This window comes from Styela clava, chromosome 7 (assembly GCF_964204865.1).
Source record: "Styela clava chromosome 7, kaStyClav1.hap1.2, whole genome shotgun sequence".
Lineage (NCBI taxonomy): Eukaryota > Metazoa > Chordata > Ascidiacea > Stolidobranchia > Styelidae > Styela > Styela clava.
In genome coordinates this window covers 15,982,071-15,999,845 of record NC_135256.1, presented here as the reverse complement: position 1 = coordinate 15,999,845, position 17,775 = coordinate 15,982,071, and the positions used below count along the sequence as shown (strand labels likewise).

The 17,775-nt window shown below is 34.5% G+C and overlaps 1 protein-coding gene, 1 long non-coding RNA gene and 1 pseudogene across 3 annotated transcripts; 2 read left to right on the top strand and 1 right to left on the bottom strand.

The window, feature by feature from the left end:
- Nucleotides 1-1,440: 1,440 nt before the first annotated feature.
- Nucleotides 1,441-7,889, bottom strand: LOC120327597 (cyclin-L2-like). Of its 2 annotated transcripts, none has more exons than XM_039393927.2 (10): nucleotides 7,638-7,889; nucleotides 7,316-7,491; nucleotides 6,271-6,400; nucleotides 5,467-5,531; nucleotides 3,937-4,036; nucleotides 3,582-3,686; nucleotides 3,336-3,486; nucleotides 2,438-2,549; nucleotides 2,238-2,360; nucleotides 1,441-2,166 (listed from the first exon to the last, which is right to left on the bottom strand). In XM_039393927.2, the coding sequence occupies exons 1-10, from the start codon at nucleotides 7,854-7,856 to the stop codon at nucleotides 1,773-1,775; spliced, it is 1,575 nt and encodes a 524-aa protein (XP_039249861.2). In that variant the 5' UTR covers nucleotides 7,857-7,889; the 3' UTR covers nucleotides 1,441-1,772. The 2 variants fall into 2 exon arrangements, with proteins under 2 accessions (XP_039249861.2, XP_077970589.1); XM_078114463.1 differs by having other exon boundaries at nucleotides 2,238-2,357.
- A 2,889-nt stretch (nucleotides 7,890-10,778) lies between these two features.
- LOC144425042 (uncharacterized) lies at nucleotides 10,779-11,690 on the top strand. The gene is made up of 2 exons (XR_013477219.1): nucleotides 10,779-10,951; nucleotides 11,207-11,690. It is a non-coding gene; the product is annotated as an uncharacterized LOC144425042 (long non-coding RNA).
- Nucleotides 11,691-12,698: 1,008 nt separating this feature from the next.
- LOC120329106 (U2 spliceosomal RNA) lies at nucleotides 12,699-12,907 on the top strand (annotated as a pseudogene).
- Nucleotides 12,908-17,775: the final 4,868 nt, after the last annotated feature.

Here is a 17,775-nt window from a genome sequence, read left to right as displayed (position 1 = left end):
AGGCGTGATCATATGACGAAAACTACGGCCTCTCGCCCGCTACCAGTTCATGTCGGGTATGGGATTACTTATCCAGTTAATATTTTCAGATGCACGTACTTAGAAATGGACCTTTCCCCGACCTCTAACCCCCGAAAAATTCTTCCAATACTTTACCATTGCAAAATTTTCGGGGGTATTTTAAGAGTGCCTTTGCGAGTTGGCGCCTGTAAACTGGAGTATGTGTTTCAAACCATCATTATGATCCACTGCATACAACAATATGTTTTTTAAAAGTACCAGTAAAGAATTTTAGCTTAGTCTATAACAGCAATTTCTACATTAATTTTTTAATACTGCAATTAAATCAAAACTCCTAGGAAGACAGAGTGATCATTAAATTATCTGATTTATATTTAAGTTTCCGAAACACAACAGAAAACTAACGAATATAGTTCAAAAACGCGAAAACGAGGTAATGTTTACGACCACGCTTGAAAATCTGTCTGAGTGAGAAAAGTGTCTGAGCGGATGCGAAAAGGGAGCATTGTTACGTCACTTTTTGCATCTTGCTGATTGGCCAATGTCACGAAGTAAACAAGGAAGTCGATGCTCGGGGAAAGGTTCATAGGAATAGAGGAAGCCGTTACGTGAATCACCATGGGCTCTGGTGCGACGACAAGGAGTCCAGGCAATCCTCTCGACCACAATCAATCATTATCCCCAACCGGGTTCGAATCCACTAACCGGAGGAGGTAATCGGAGGTCTGGGGCGAGCGTATTCCTAACGCTTAGCACGATGCGCCACACCACCGAGCTAAGGTTAATTCAGTATTCCATTTTTTTTCAGTCGCGAGCTCAGATAAAGAGGCCAACAAGCTTAGTAATATAAATTGTAAATATACGATAACGATTTTAATATAAAATTCAGCTAAGTAATATTCAACTTGAATGAATGCTGATAATATTCAAATCATTGGAAAGCGTGCACTTTCTTTTCCGCATTTCGAAAAATTCAACTGCAATACAGCTTCCGTTAAGATGTTAAATTGACGTATTATACATATATATAACAATTATTGGCATAGCAATATAGTTGTCCTCTCTCTCACGAACTTGTGAAAAATGGACTCCCTCCATTGACGAAAGAAATAATTTGCACTGACATTAAATTAATGAGAAAACATTCATGACCCTACTCATGGCCGGGGCATTTGTGTCTACCGGGCGGGACAAAGCATGGTATGCCCAGATATACACTAACCAAAACTTCCATAAACTGTTTGAATATTTCAACAATCTAATATATTTTGCAATTTTTGAAGACCACACTTATCCAAAAATCCGAATTTACCGAAGTTTCACGAATACACACGAGAAGAGTAGAAGCTCAACTATTCATCGCAACGATTACTGAAAACGACCTCGCTACAGATTTCCCTCCAACGAATTATCTTACAATTTTAATCTTAGTAATAATTTTCTTGATTTATCAAAATGAAATTTGTACAAGTAAGAAAACTGTACACAGTACACCACACACAGATAGAAAAAAAGGGAGAGAGATCTTTCAATCAAATGCAGAATTAGGAAAGTGTGTACTCAAGTAGCGATACAATATAATCCATAGAAAAGAAGTTCCAAAATAAGAAAACACAAAATGTCACAAGTAATTTTTACTAATCGCAGTTCAGATTGGCCAGAATTGTGAAGAGGTAACATACAGTTAAGTGGACATGGCGATAATGCAATGGTAAGATTACCTAAAATACATTCCTTAAAAAATACGCTTGTCACCTTTTTAAACTGTGAGATGGGGAATGCCGAGACTTCTTTTTCCTACGAGAATCACGATCTGATCTGTGTTTGTGACTTTTTCTAGATGAAGGACTGTCCCCATTTACATGGTTAAGTGGCAGGGTATTAGGTGAAACATCACCAGTAGAAAGCTTTCTTTTGTGCTTTTTGTTTGCACTATCTTGGCGACGACTACGAGAGCTGTCTCTGCTTTTATGTCCATCTCTTTCATCATGTCTCGGTTTGGAATGCCTGGATTTTCCTTCTTTTCTTCGCCTCCTCCTTCGTCTCTCTTCTTCTAAAAGCCTATTGCTATTCTGATGAGAATATGATTTTGGTAACATATCAGAGGAACGACCCTTATTCCGCCCCTCACGTCTTTCAGGCGAACTGTAATAATATAAATACATTGAGATAAATACTAGACAATACACAATCTCAAGTTAAATTATTTGCTGTACCTATCTTCAGAAGATGAACTGGTACTAGAAGATTGCTTCCGAAGTTTACTGGAGCGATTAGTTGACGCAGATCTAGTACGAGACCTTTTAATTCCCGAATCATGACTCCTTCGTATCCTGCTGCTGGGGGAAAAGAAAAATTACAAAAAAAAGAATGAAACAACAACATAAGATAATGCAACCAACAATAATTTACTTACTCATCTCTATTTCTTTTCTTATCTCCATTTGCCACTACTGAATTACTTTGTTCTCGATTAGTTGGAACTGTAGAAGATCGACCACTCTGTTGTTTTGAGTCCTTGGGAGTATCTGGGAAAGCAATTAGAGATTATACATCATTTAACAGAAAAATTAATGATTATGCTACTGCTACTATTATAACATGAAAATGATCGACTTGATTCAATATACTCAAAAAAACTCAATGCCAATGTGTAGTTATAAATATCTTTTAAAACTTATTACAATATAAATATTATTAATAATCTAGGACAAAATCCTTCACTTAAAAGTTGGTGTTCCAATGCTGATAAAACACTGTTAAGAAGAACCTAATACCAATAAAAAATATAATGAAAAATTAATGATTATGCTACTGCTACTATTATAACATGAAAATGATCGACTTGATTCAATATACTCAAAAAAACTCAATGCCAATGTGTAGTTATAAATATCTTTTAAAACTTATTACAATATAAATATTATTAATAATCTAGGACAAAATCCTTCACTTAAAAGTTGGTGTTCCAATGCTGATAAAACACTGTTAAGAAGAACCTAATACCAATAAAAAATATAATGAAAAATTAATGATTATGCTACTGCTACTATTATAACATGAAAATGATCGACTTGATTCAATATACTCAAAAAAACTCAATGCCAATGTGTAGTTATAAATATCTTTTAAAACTTATTACAATATAAATATTATTAATAATCTAGGACAAAATCCTTCACTTAAAAGTTGGTGTTCCAATGCTGATAAAACACTGTTAAGAAGAACCTAATACCAATAAAAAATATAATTTTTGATACTTGGTACAAAAACTTGGGTTTTTTAATGGATGATAAGATAATTGGTGAACATACTTGTGGCAGGGCTGGAGGGCCTTGAAGCTGGTGAGTTCGCTGCAGATTTGTTCACCCCTTCACCATATATGGCATCTTTTACTTTTTGTTTTTCCTTTTGCAAAACCTCTCTGCAGTCCTCAACCTTTTTCTCTAATACTTCATATGGTGTCTAAGAAAAGAAAAATTAAAACAAACACGATAGGCACTTTACAGGAACCTGTACAAAAATATATAAAATACTAATTTCAGAGATATATTCCTTACTTTCATAGTCTGATATACGCATAGCAGTGTAACACAAATTTTCTGAATGTCCTCTTCAGTAGCATTGAATAAGTAAAACCAATGTGTTTTATTTGGCAGTGGAATCTAAGAAACAACGACAGAAAATAAACGATTAGGAAAAAATAATTCAGAATATATTATCCCCAAAATCAAATTCTATTACTGTTTATGAACATGAGACCATAGCTTGAAGCGAAAATTAATTTAGAAATCTGTTATTGTTTATAAGTATCAATCGAAGCATCGAATTTTTCAAATACCTTTCCGATGCTAAACGAAAACTGCTATTTATTACGATATTGAATGGGTTCAGATAATTAAAAAATTTAATGACCTGTAAGACACGGGCAGCCAGGTATATACAAGCACAAGCGATTGTTTCAGGATTATATTGCACAAATACTGTTGTTTGTAGAGAGTCATTCATGTAGTTCCTGTAAAACAAATTCAGAACACACATATAATCTAAAATAAAAGAAAACCACCACCTGTATTTTCCATTCATCTCAATCCAATGATAATATAATATTTCATTTGTCATACTGGTTTCACTGAGAACTCCTGCAATATAATTAGCAATAATATGACGATAATTCCATAACAAAATATTATATCTCCGCAATATGAATCACATCACTGATCAACATGTCTTGACTTATTTTTGATTTAGTGGTTATTCCTCAGTGTTGCAAAATATAAATTCCATTTGTCCTTGATCTCTCCATCGCCACCGTTTGTCATTGAAACTTCTACTGCATGGCATGACCATCTGAAGATCACTTTATCAAGCAGTAAGGACATTGATATATTGTATTTTTTGTATTCATCATCCAAGTCAATATCCAACTTTTGAGTCAAGTCAATCTATCAGTCAAATATATTTCCAACATGTAGACTTCCACCTCTAATAAGTTTGATAGAAAATGCAAGCATTTGAATATGATTGTAGAACACCTTGGAAACTGAAGGCCTGAAAAACTACTAGAAGCAAGGAGTAAACATGTTAAAATTCAGTCAATGCTAAAATTTGGCAAATTCAGAATACACCATTTTGCAATATACAAGTTCAAATACAACAAATGCAAAGAAAAAACTGCAAGGAAAGAAAGTGAGACCACCAATTGACAGGCAAGTAGTTTTCCTCTCTCTCAACCTGAGTTTGGTTTGGCAGTTTTCGACATCTCTCGACGAAATTTCACCCGACGTAATAGAGACATTTTCTCGGGGTAGTTGTCCATCGGATCAGTTCGTAATCATGTCATGTGCCGACTACTTCACCAGGTGAGAGAAAGGCAGAATCGGCAAATAATAAATAAACAAACAAAGTTATGCACTGAAATAGATTGTTTATACCTACGTATATATTATATTATCACAAATGTAGAAAAACAAATGCTGAGTCTCAGTTAAACCAGCATGACAAATGGCTTGCGAAAGAAAAAAAATCGTAATCATTGGATGAGGTTACAGAGTTCTTAAATTAATACAACAGAACATTATATTCACTTGAAATGATCTGTTGAACATAAATAAACATAAACAATTGATTGTTAAGAATTGAACTTCTTCGCTATAGAAAATTGAATTTTATACCTGCAATTTTTGCCAGTAGTCAAATGAACAACCTCTATTACCTTACATAAAAATGCAGCAAAACAGACTGAACACTAAAATAGTATTTTCATAGTTAGGGAATACAATGTTATTGTTAACCTCAATGGACAACACTCAACCAATACTGTAAGAAGCATGGCCAGTGAAATGTTACATAGCGTATCTAAAAATTTGGATATCCTGTGAGATTATTTTAAGCATCCAAGGGAGTTCAGGGCCCACTATGCTGTTAGATAGAAAATCAACTTACCAGGCAGTTTGAACAAGTTCCCTGTTTTTCTCCAATTCCAGAACTTGCAGATAAACCACAATTATCTGCAAGGCACAATACAAGTTTAAAGTAAAAGCTTCGACACATAGTTGGAAGGGCCTAATAATTACCAATGGCTACATAATGTGCTCTATTTGAAAAAAAAAAAATCCTCGAACTAACATTTAGATTTATATGAAAAAACCTAGGACTATGTTATGTAATGAATGAATGCCAAAAAAACACTAGAAAAACAAATTACTTTCGCTCTAGTCAATATATAGACCGATAATATTTACTATTTCAAAAAAGTTTGAAACCTCGTGCTATTATTATTCCACCTAGTGAATAGATCGCTTTTATTAAAATTTACTACTTCAGATGTCCCTCATCACTTCTTTATCTCATGTTGATTACTTATAAAGTTGAGAAAATGAATACTTTCGGTCAATTATTCTATCCAAATATCAATAACAATCATTCTAATGTAATGCTGTTTTGCAATTCAACCATAGACTTCCAGATGTATTAGAATTCAAAATTTCAAATAAAAAAATGCAATATTATATTTAAACAGTAACTAGATGCATCAATGTCCTTTTTTAATAAATATATTTATATAATAAACTTAAATTTCTGAAGAAACATAATCAGTAAAAAGTATGAGAGATTGAGAGCATGTAAGAAATGAGAAGTACAGAAGAGTACAGAAATATGAATCTATTAGGGAAACATAGATTGCGGCAGTAACGTAACTATTATACATCAGCATGACCTGGTTAAACTAAAATTAATTCAACCCACCTTATGCGGATGTTTAACATGTACACAAAACCCAAGTTCCTTGAGAACCCTTCGTTCAGCTTTGATTACATTATTTTTCAAATTAACATAATCTTGGTCCAAAACCATTGGAGTTGCCGGTGATTTATTTCTGAAAAAGAGTGGTTAGATATTAGGATATTGTAAAAAAGACAGTACATACTCATTAATTTAATAACCAGGCACAAAGACAATCTAATGAAAATGTATCATGATGACAAAGACAAAGCTTCCATATTATAATCTTATCAAAACACAGAGACTAAAAAAGGCAATACCCTCGCAAGCTACAGGAGTGGTGACTCCTCTACGGCCCAGGGGCCGGGGCCACGGTCCATCTTATTGGTCCACATTGGGCCCCATCAAGCTATGTGTCGCGGCCCCTTTCAGGAAAAATTCAATTATCTTACCAGAATTTTCAATTTTTACAAAATTGCCAATATTCGAATCAGAAAAATATACTCCTGTAGTATGTGTACCAGGTTAGGGTTAGGACAAAAAAATTCTGATTTTTTTACATTATAGTTCTATTATGAGTTTGGGGACTGTCTGTGTTAGCCAAGTGAATAGCCTAGTCCCTAAACACAATTCGATGGGCTGTGGCCCCGGCCCATGGGCCGCAGAAAAGTCACCACTTCCACTCCTCTCAAGGGGCCCCAAACGAGACATTGTGGGTTGCTCCACAAACAACTAGAAAGCTATAATTAGCTCTATTCAGTACAAACATACCATACATACAATAGAACAGAATACCTCTTTCTTCACATTATCTAAATATTCTGGGGTTTTTATTTAGCTTCACCATTATAGGCATCCCCAAACTATACAACTATATAATTTTATTGAAATCAGTTTGGAAATTTTAATATTCATAATTCCCGTATCCCAAGTGAAAGGTTGATTTTCAAATACATGTTCCGATTTTACTGCATTATTATTCATTCGGATTGTAGCAAAATATACAATAGATGGTGACTCTTCAAAAAAAATCTTAACAAGGTAAACAGCATTAGTCTTGAGCACAAACCTTTGGAGTCTCAAATAATGAAAAACATTTATTACATCTCGAACTCTTCTTGGACACTCTTCCACTTTTGATGCCAACCAAATGCATGCCATTGCTATCTCTTCCATTTTATGTTTAACAAATGATTTGGCGAAGAAAAATCTTTGAAATAAAACTTGCGCACTGGCCATTGCAACCTAAATGGAAATAATAATGAAGTTGAATATGCATTATTAATGAATAAATTCAAAGTCAGAAAGCTGTGTAAGTCAACTGTGTGTTTGAAACACGAAACAAAAGAAAACATAAAACATTACAGATAAAACTAAAAAGTTTTATAAACCTGTGGCACTTTCAGCATTATTCCTGCTATTTGAATAAATTCGCATCCTATTCGTCTTAGATCATTCTCAGTAGACTTATCCAAACCATCTTTTTGAGAAGGAGTTTCATCTATTGCATCTTGAGGAAATAAACAATTTTCCAATGCAATTCGAACTCCAGCATATTCTATCTCATTTGTATTTCCAGTTACCAATTGGTCAGATAGCTGTAAAGCCATGACGAACTAAATTTATTCAAATATGATATACAGTATCTGTATCAAAAATGCAATTTCTTATTTCAGTAATTATTCCAGCCTTAACAGCCACAAGTTAAATGGGTATGGATATCAGAATATACTGATAAAAGGAACAAATGACTGAATGACCAAGATACATGTAGGGTGGTGTAGCCAGTCTGCGGACGATTTCATTCAAACCGCTATAAAACAAAAACCAATATTTCTAACCCGTTAATTTTTTCACCGTAGGTGCATTGGCATTTATTCTACACGCTGAACTTCGAATTAACTTTCTACGACCAGGGGTTAAAGCTATACAAACCACCAAAGTACGACACTCTGAAGACGTATTTGCGACCGAACGACCAGTGTGCGACCACGGATTTCAAGCCTTGAACATCGTTTCTGCTGCGTCGAGACTAGGGCATACGCAGCCATGCGTGAAAAAATGGGCTTCTAATTGCATTTCTGACCGTCATATATTTTAAGAACACGATTATTTCAAACAAAATTCTTCAAATTATAAACAAAGCACCGCATCACAGCAATCAAACAGACAAAAACACGGTGGTCGCAAATTAGTTGACAAAGATATTATTGACGTATTGGAAATGCGCACCCCCATACTCCCCCTCCTTTGAAGATAGAAACGCGAAACTTTAAAGATGGGTAAAAGAAACACAACTCTACCCACCTGCCAAGTTTCATCTCTTTATCTCTTATATTTGTATGGATTTTTAAGCTTTTTTGAAGGAACAATGGGTAGTTGGCGACATGGTAAAATGGTCCGTTTTTTTTCTTCGGTCAGGTTTTCGGTCATAACTTTTTTATTTGTGGCCGCATTTTAGTGTAATTTCGTAGAGCTACGAGGGATAAGTAGACGATAACGCGTGAGAAATATCGGCGCGTTTCGTTAATTTTTTCGGCATTAATTTAATCGATGAAGTTGATGGTCGCAGATACGTCATGGCCGCAAAGTGGGTAAGCCACCCTACTGATTCAAGGGGTGTTTTGACCTTTATTCGGAGTAAACGGTGTGTAAGCGAATACAAACAAATTGCATGAGCAAGTAGATATGGGGTCTGACAGACGTTTCGGCCCACGCAAGCTCGAGTACGGAGATACGTTTATTACTGGTATATGCTAGGTTCAATTACTGTGATTGAATATTTCGATAACGAAAGTTGAATATTTCTTTAATTAATATTGGAAGTGGATGTCTCACTCAAAAAAGTTCTATGCAGTACAGCAGTACCGCAAATAACAAAACATATTCTTTGATTTTTCGTCATGTATCGCAACGTGTGTCTACATCTAGGCCTATGCAGTGGTGGGATTCAAATTTTTTGTCAGCCGGTTCCATCACAAAAGACATATTTTTCAGCCATCATCATGTCAGCGATACCGTACCTTGTTTTCTGAGTTGGAAAGTAAGTTAGGCTAGATGACGTCAAACAAACATAATAAAAAGTAATTAGATTATATCATCATACAGTAGGGCACTCTATTTCAAATTCCAAAAATGTCCCGTCATTTGGTTGAATGAAACAAACAATACATCTGTCTCGCAAACGAGGGGCGTCTGGCACGAAAATAGGGCAACTTAATCATGGCGAACCAATCAAAAGATAAAAACTGGCACTGAAACTCATGGCAGTTGCCAATATTTCATACAACGTTCAAACAATTAACAATAAGACACACTGAACTGAACAATGAGTTCTGCTAGAAAAACTGAAATACTAAAATTTGTATTATCGTAAAAGTACCGGTGCCGAAATGGCGACAGTTATCAACAAAGGTGCGGAGCATCGCTTTCTACACGGAACAGCAGAACGTGAGAGCAACGATTGAAAAATGTTCACCAAGAAACTAAGTAATGTATTCATCCGAGGATCACGAGTAAGTAGTGCACTGAACAAATACATGTTGGAATTTTTTTTTCTTTTTCTTGGAACTATCTGTGTCTTATCTACTTATATACAAACTAAATTCAAAGCTGAAAAACTAAATTTGACCCGTGATAATACAATTTGATATGGTGCGAACTAATTGCATATCAGTAAGATATGTATACATAAAATAATAGGCCTCGAGCTGAGGCCATTTACCTTTCAGTTTCGTAGCGCACATAAGGTAACTACCTGAAAATGATTTTAAAATGTTCCTTAGAAATTTAGTAACAAATATTGCCTTGTTCCCACTTCCAAAAGTTGCACGTTTTACGGAAAAGACGTTTTTACTACAATAAATATGTGTTACCACCTGTCCTATATTCTCTGTTTTTCGGTATCATGGGCCAATGAACGCAGACTTCTGCATGACGTAACAATCAAATTGGCCCATGGTAGGATGAATATCAGATGTACTACTGCTCGCGTTTGCGCCGAGTAGCCGTTCCACAGTCTTTTTCAGTTATTGGACACGTAGTGGACATAGCGATCGTTTCAATATTATGTTGTTGTTGTTGTTCTTGTACTTTGACACGTTTTTAAAAAGTCGCTTTTCTCTTTGATTACTGGACCAATTGCTTTGAAACTTTCAGTGGTTAAAGATAAAAATTTTCTTCAGAAGGCTATTACTTTTATTTTTGCTATGACGTCATCATTAGGTGGACCTATTTGTCCATATATTTGAGCATAGTTCTCTTGTTATTAATTGAGTTATTCTAAGAAGGTGGTAAAAAAGTATGAGTAGGATATTAAACACTTGTATATCCTTACCATAAATAGCAGTTTTAGTTGAGCACTGGCACATAAGACGTTGTTAAATAGGTACGATAACTCCAAGGAAGGCTAGACCTAGAACAAACAACGATATTTTTTCTGACTTGCATGAAAGGTTTATAATTAATTTAATGACAATTCTTGACTATTCAGTAGACTTATACTACTATATAGGCCTCGGCATATTTGGAAATATAAATTAATGGCTGTTTCTGTAATGCACGGTTGTGTGAAAGAGAGGAAAATAATCAATTTTACTGATGTCGGTTGGTCTAAATCTAAATTCATAGAGTCGACAAGAACCTGGGAAGCAATGATAAGTTATGCCGCAGTGGAAAGAAAAGTAGCACTGGAAGCGATTGAGAGGTGAGAAATCAAGTTGTAGACAGACAGTTGATGTTTTAAAATATAGTCCATAGGGCATTTCAGATTGTGATATATCGAAATTCAGTGTAGATATAGTCTAGTACCGGTATGCAAACACTGCAGGACTGTAGTACATGCAATGAGCATGTATACGCTTATTGAGTACATCAGATAAAATGCATTGTGTATTAGTCAGTATTTAGTGGTATTTTTCCACTCATGCTATTCCAAATATGATTTTCTTCCTCATTTTAGATACTGTACTACAAAAGAAAACGGCAATGTTCCACCAATTCAACCTAACGCAGGCTCTAATCCCTGCTGCTATCAGTGCTATAAAATGGATCGAACAATAAGTCTTGAAGCGTACAGGTAGGCTATATGAGAATCATAACAGTTGCAAACAGCTTAGATGGGCTATTCATACTTTCTCGCTTTTCTGCAATTGGAACTGCCCATCAAACTGATGTTGGAGAGCTGATGGAAAATTACCTGGCAGGACTTCATCATCGTTGCCTAGAACCAAGGCCAATTATTCTCCCACCTATCGGCCATAGATGTGTTCATGATGAGGGTGTTTTGCGGCTTAAATTGATGGATCTACTTCCATCCCCCAAATCAGTTCTTGAGTTAGCAAACTGCAAGTGTTGGCAATAGTCAAAATAATATATGCACGTGTGCCAAAAGCAACCTAAATTGCACAGATTTTTGTTTTTGTATTGACTGCAAAAACCACAGTACACTTATAGAGGAAAAGTCGATTTTCGAAATAGTGGATTTCGGAAACAATTCAGAAGAAAGTGGATTAGATATTGAAGTTGATTTAATGAATATTATTTTTTTTTTCGGACATCTGTTAGTGTCGTAGTCCTGTTTCTAGAAATAATATTCCCGTTGTTCAAATACATGACCACATATACTGAAAAAAGACTAATTGTAATATTTCTGTTCACTATGTTATGTACATATTGTACATTCATTTAATTTTCTTGACTTTTCCTGTAAATTTCTAAGTGAGAAATAACTGATTTATTTGTGTTTTTGTGCTCACGATGTTAATTTGTGACTTCGTTGCTTAAAAAAATAAATACGTCTGATAGCTTCTATAAAATGAATGCAACTTCTTATGCTGTTCTTGTTGTAAACTGCTTGTGGTTATTACATAAAATTTATTCGCTAATCTGAATCAGTGTTGTTGGTGTCCATGCTTGAAGACCTTTCGAGGTCCTTCGCGAATCCTGTCACACAATCAAAATATTTTTTGTTGTTGGTTTGGTTTGGTTACATGTATGCCATATTTTTCGTAATCTACCTAATAAATTATGATTGACTGAGAAAGTCTGATTTTGGTCAGATGTGTACATAACTCAACTAATAATAACTAAACAGGGCTATGGAAAGGCTGCCCAACTCAACGCAAGATTGAGCAGTAATAACTAAGATTCATCCGCTCGCTAACAGCTGATTCGATTCAATTGTTACGTCATGCTGAAGTCATAGTTCATTGCCGAAAATGTAGAGAATATAGGACAGATCGTAGCACATATTTCTTGTAGTAAAAGCGTCTTTTCCGTAAAACGTGCAACTTTTGGAAGTGGAAACAAGGCAATATTTGTTACTAAATTTTTAAGGAACATTTTAAAATCATTTTCAGTTACTTACCTGATGTGCGCTACGAAACTCACTTTCTAGGTGTTTTTCAGGGCCTCGGCTCGCGGCCTATAATAATTGATTATGCTATCTGTCTATCGCTTCTTCGGCCTAATGGCTAAGATCAAGTGTAGTAACTGTTCTATTCAAATTAATACCTGAATTGTGGGGTACTCCCCCACTCGTTTATTAATTTGATTTTTGCGACGATAATAGTGTGTCACATGTATTTTTTCCCAATAAATATTATGCAGCTGTTATCAATTTCCTAAGACAGTACAATATCACTGAATCAAATTTATCTCAAGAAAAACATAGACTTTTATATGATATAATTGTGAATAACCTAAAGGGTGGGGGAAGAATTGTGTTTCTCAGAGATGGTAATTTGGATGGAGCTTGCTCAAATATACATTCTAAAATTTTGGCCAATAATATCAAAACTTTTAATTACAAATTGATGTGGAACATACTTCCATTTAAAGTAATACTAAGAATAAGATTTATCTCTGGGGATGATGTATGTATACTGTGTAAACAAGAACCTGAATTTGTATCTCACCTGTTTTGGAACTGTATTTTTACACGAAGTGTATTTGATTATGTTTTTTCTGTTTCATTAAAAATAAATAACTGTGTGTTGAAAAATAATTATAAAACTTGTATCCTAATGGACTTAAATGATCACTGCTATTCACATTTATCCAATGTTGAACGGAATGCTATTATATTACTACTGTATTGTGTACAGCAAGGTATAAAATTTGGCTAGAACGGAATGCCACCATTTTTAAAAATCATAACCCAAGTGTAAATAATGTAATTATGAAAATTAGGGGCTCAATTTTAGCAAGGAGAAATATTGAAAAATATAGAAAAGAATCTTGTTATGTAAAAAAACTTGACTTAATATGTGATAGCTTATGACAAATTATATTTTTGTTTTTTATGCTCTTTAATTATAAATATACTACATAAATGAAATGACTTGTATTGAAAACAAGAGAGCTATGCTCAAATATATGGACACGTAGCGCCACCCAATGGCAATAATTTTGATGACGTCATAGCGAAAAAAAAGTAATAGCCTTCTGGAGAAAAATTTTATCTTCAACCACTGAAAATTTCAAAGCAATTGGTCCAGTATTCGAAGAGAAAAGCGACTTTTTAAAAACGTATCAAAGAACAACAACAAGGATAACAAGAACAAGAACAACAAGAGAGCTATGCTCAAATATATGGACACGTAGCGCCACCCAATGGCAATAATTTTGATGACGTCATAGCGAAAAAAAAAGTAATAGCCTTCTGGAGAAAAATTTTATCTTCAACCACTGAAAATTTCAAAGCAATTGGTCCAGTATTCGAAGAGAAAAGCGACTTTTTAAAAACGTGTCAAAGAACAACAACAAGGATAACAAGAACAAGAACAACAACAACATAATATTGAAACGATCGTTATGTCCACTACGTGTCCAACAACAACATAATATTGAAACGATCGTTATGTCCACTACGTGTCCAACAACAAACAAATGAATGGAACTATGGATTATATGAAAATTATGTGCCTGATGGAACTATCATGATGATGATATATATATATATGTTTGTTTACTTTATGTCTTTATTTATTATTATTTTATTTATTTAATGGATTATCCACTTTGTGTAACCATAAAAAAAAAATTTAATTGATTATGCTATCTGTCCAGTGCTAACGTGTCGCAGTTGCGCCACTCGCTAGTATGTTCTGTTGCTGTAAGCATCTTATGTTGTGTGTTATGCTGGACCTGGTGTAATAAAGAAGTGTAAGCGTATTTAGTTGAACCCTTATTCTATAATAGCTTGGGTGTAGAACTTCATATAACCAAGACATTATGGTGGCTGCGGTATCTGAAATTCGCTTACCGTCGACTCTCGATCTGCATGATGAAAATTTATCAGAAACATTCAAGAAATGAAAGAGACAGATTGATATTTTCATGCTAGCCAGCGGTTCTACTAGCAAGTCAAAGGAAGAACAGAAAGCCATAATCTTATATTGCGCAGGTGCTCAAATGATTGAAGCTGCCGCACACCCATATACAGTGAGACTGGGGACGAAAATGACCCTACTGCAGAATATGGCTGAACACTGTAATCCTCGGAAGAATGAGGTGATGGAGACATTTCGCTTTTTCAATATACAGTACAAAGACAATTTTGATACATTTCTCGTTGAAATTCGTAGTAATGCCGATTCCTGTAATTTTGAAAACAAAGAGCGAATGATCAGAGATAAAATCGTATTCTCAGTAAGTGGAAAATTACAAGAAATTTTGCTGCGGGAGACTGATCTCAATATGTCGGAAGCCATAAATAAATGTCAGAAAAGCAAGCGACGGAGATCCGTGCATCTTCAGAAAGCGAGCAACAAATTAATATTCGCTGTGTAATTAAGATTTCAGATTACAGGATATTGCTTAAAATAAGGTATCGTAATCGCTGTTTGATAGAGGCGAATCTAAACAATAAAGAATTAAGGACATGTGACAAGATGTCTTTATATTCTGATAAACTGAAGGATGTCAGAAGAAAATATCAAGAAGAAAGAAGTACGTTGGACAGATCAAAATGTATGACGATAAAATATGAAGAAGATAAAATAGTAAGAAGAGAAGATGTTTGGGAATTTTTCAAAAAAGTAAATATTGAATTTGATACTGTAGAAGGATTTTTGATGACTTCAAAAAATACTGTTGATATTACATTTAAAACCAGATCAGACGTAATAACTATTGACAAAAAATTGTGGGGAATGAAAAAAACGGGAGCTGAAATATTATACCTTCCAGAAAACGTGGCTGTATTTGTACATAATGTTCCGAAACCAATGGAAGATAAGGATGTTAAAGATCATTTCAAAGAAAACCATGGTACTATCAGTGATATAATGCAATTGAAAGACAGATTCAGCTTGAAAAATGGCATTCGCAGATTTTTCATAAACAAACAGGAATTAATGAATAGACCAATAAAAAGCTATGTAAAAATTAAAGGACATTCATTATTTGTAAAATATTGGAGGCAAGTTCCCACATGCAGAATTTGTGGAAATACTGGGCACATGAAAGAATCATGTGAACAGTTTATACCAAAATTTATAAGATATAAAGATAAAGGCAAACCAACTGAACAAGAAATTACAAGGACGGAAGATAAAGATACCAGACAAAAAGAAAACATGACAGAGGCCGAAACTGAATTGATGCATCAAAATAATAAAGAAAAAACAAGATCAAATAAATGAAGAAGTAGTACGAGATGAAGAAATAATAGAACAAGGAGTAATCAGAACACAAAGTACACCAAAAGAAATGTCAACAGAAATGTCGCCCCGAATTATTTAAAGAAAAACAACTGATATTCAATCTGGAATGTTTGGTAGAATATCAGATATAAGTGAAGATAACGATAGCAATGAAAACTCACAAGAAGATAGTACCGAGAATGTAACAGAAGAAAATACATCTTAAAGTCACTCAACTTGCGAAAGAACTATTTCTTATCTTCTGAAGAATTCCAAGGCGGAAGGGACCAAAACTATAAAGAGAAAATCTTCGAAAAAGACAAAAACGATGACGCTACAAGAAGCAAATCAGTTTATACAAAACATGAGTGAATAGACAGTTTAGACTTGAAAAATCAATCTTAATAAGCACAATGATTGTATATATCAGTATTCTTACAATGAATGTTAATGGATTCAGAGATAATGTTAAAAGAAAAAGTATATTCGAAGAATTATCAAAACAAAAAGCAAATATTTTATTATTACAAGAAACACATAGTACTTCAGACAAAGAAATATGTTGGAGTAAAGAATGGAAATGGGGGAAATCTCTGTGGAATTCTGGCTCATCTAACTCAAAAAGCGTAGCTATATTGTTTAAATCCAAACTTTCTGAAGTAAAATTTGATAATGTTCAATGTGATAATCAGGGAAGAGTCATTACTGCTGATTTAAATATATATGGTGACAAAGTGCATATTGTAAATATTTATGCACCTTGTAGGACAAACATAATAACACAAGAAGTTTTTTATGACAATTTATATAGATTTGTAACACTCAAAGTACTCAGTAATATTAGGAGGAGATACAAACTGCGTACATAACATCAATCGTGATAGAACACCTATACCAAAAAGACCACGGAAAGAATATGTTTCTGAATCATTGGACGAACTAATAAAATGTTTTAATTTGATAGATTTCTATGAGATCGTGCCGAAAACTGGAAATTTTTATACTTGGAGACAGGCAGTGATGAGCTGTAGCCGGAACGCCGTTCCGGTTGTTAGATATGTTATTGCATTTGCGTTCCGGTTGTTTAAATAAAATTATGTCATGAAAAGTTTAGTTTCTTCCATGAACTTAGTTATTAACTATGCGTTTCGTTTTGTAATAATTATAATGAATATATCCTCGAACTTTGACCCTAGAAAATGTCAGTGCTGCGAGCTAAATTTCAATTGTTACGCCATAACATGCCATTGTTACGCCATAACATGCCACTGTTACGGAAAAATCGAAAAGTTGATGCGAGGCAAAATATTTTTTCTCCAATGTTTTCTTCGTCCGCCGCTGTACTGGTTTACAGTTTTACACTATGAAACGCTAGCTTACTATCGTGGGTAATTAGAGAAGATTCAGATGAGAAATATAATAGAGTTGAATGTGTAACCACATCAGATGTTGTTGGAAGTGCCTCTGCTGCAGATACCATCTATTCGAAAGAATGCAACCCTGTGCCGGTAGTGTCTGCGCCAAAAGAACCATCCCGTACCTGTCCTGGATGTTGGTCTATTGAGCAATTAGACTATTTTAAAACGAAGTATAGTTTTCTTTATTGCGATAGCGGCCGGTTGGGTTGTTCTTCGTGTAAGAATGCATCAACTTTAGGAGTTTCTCAACAAAAATCTATTCACATTTCTCCCGAATGGCAAAGATGTACTATACGACCTTCAGGAAACGATAAAATGAAGCAGCAGCGGTCACTGAGAAAGAAACTACATGAGCATTCTAATTCTAACGCCCATAAACTATGTGTACAATTACTGCAACAAGCCGAAGAAGATATTCTGACAGAAAGTTTCAATAATGTTAAACGGAAGGATATTGAGATAAC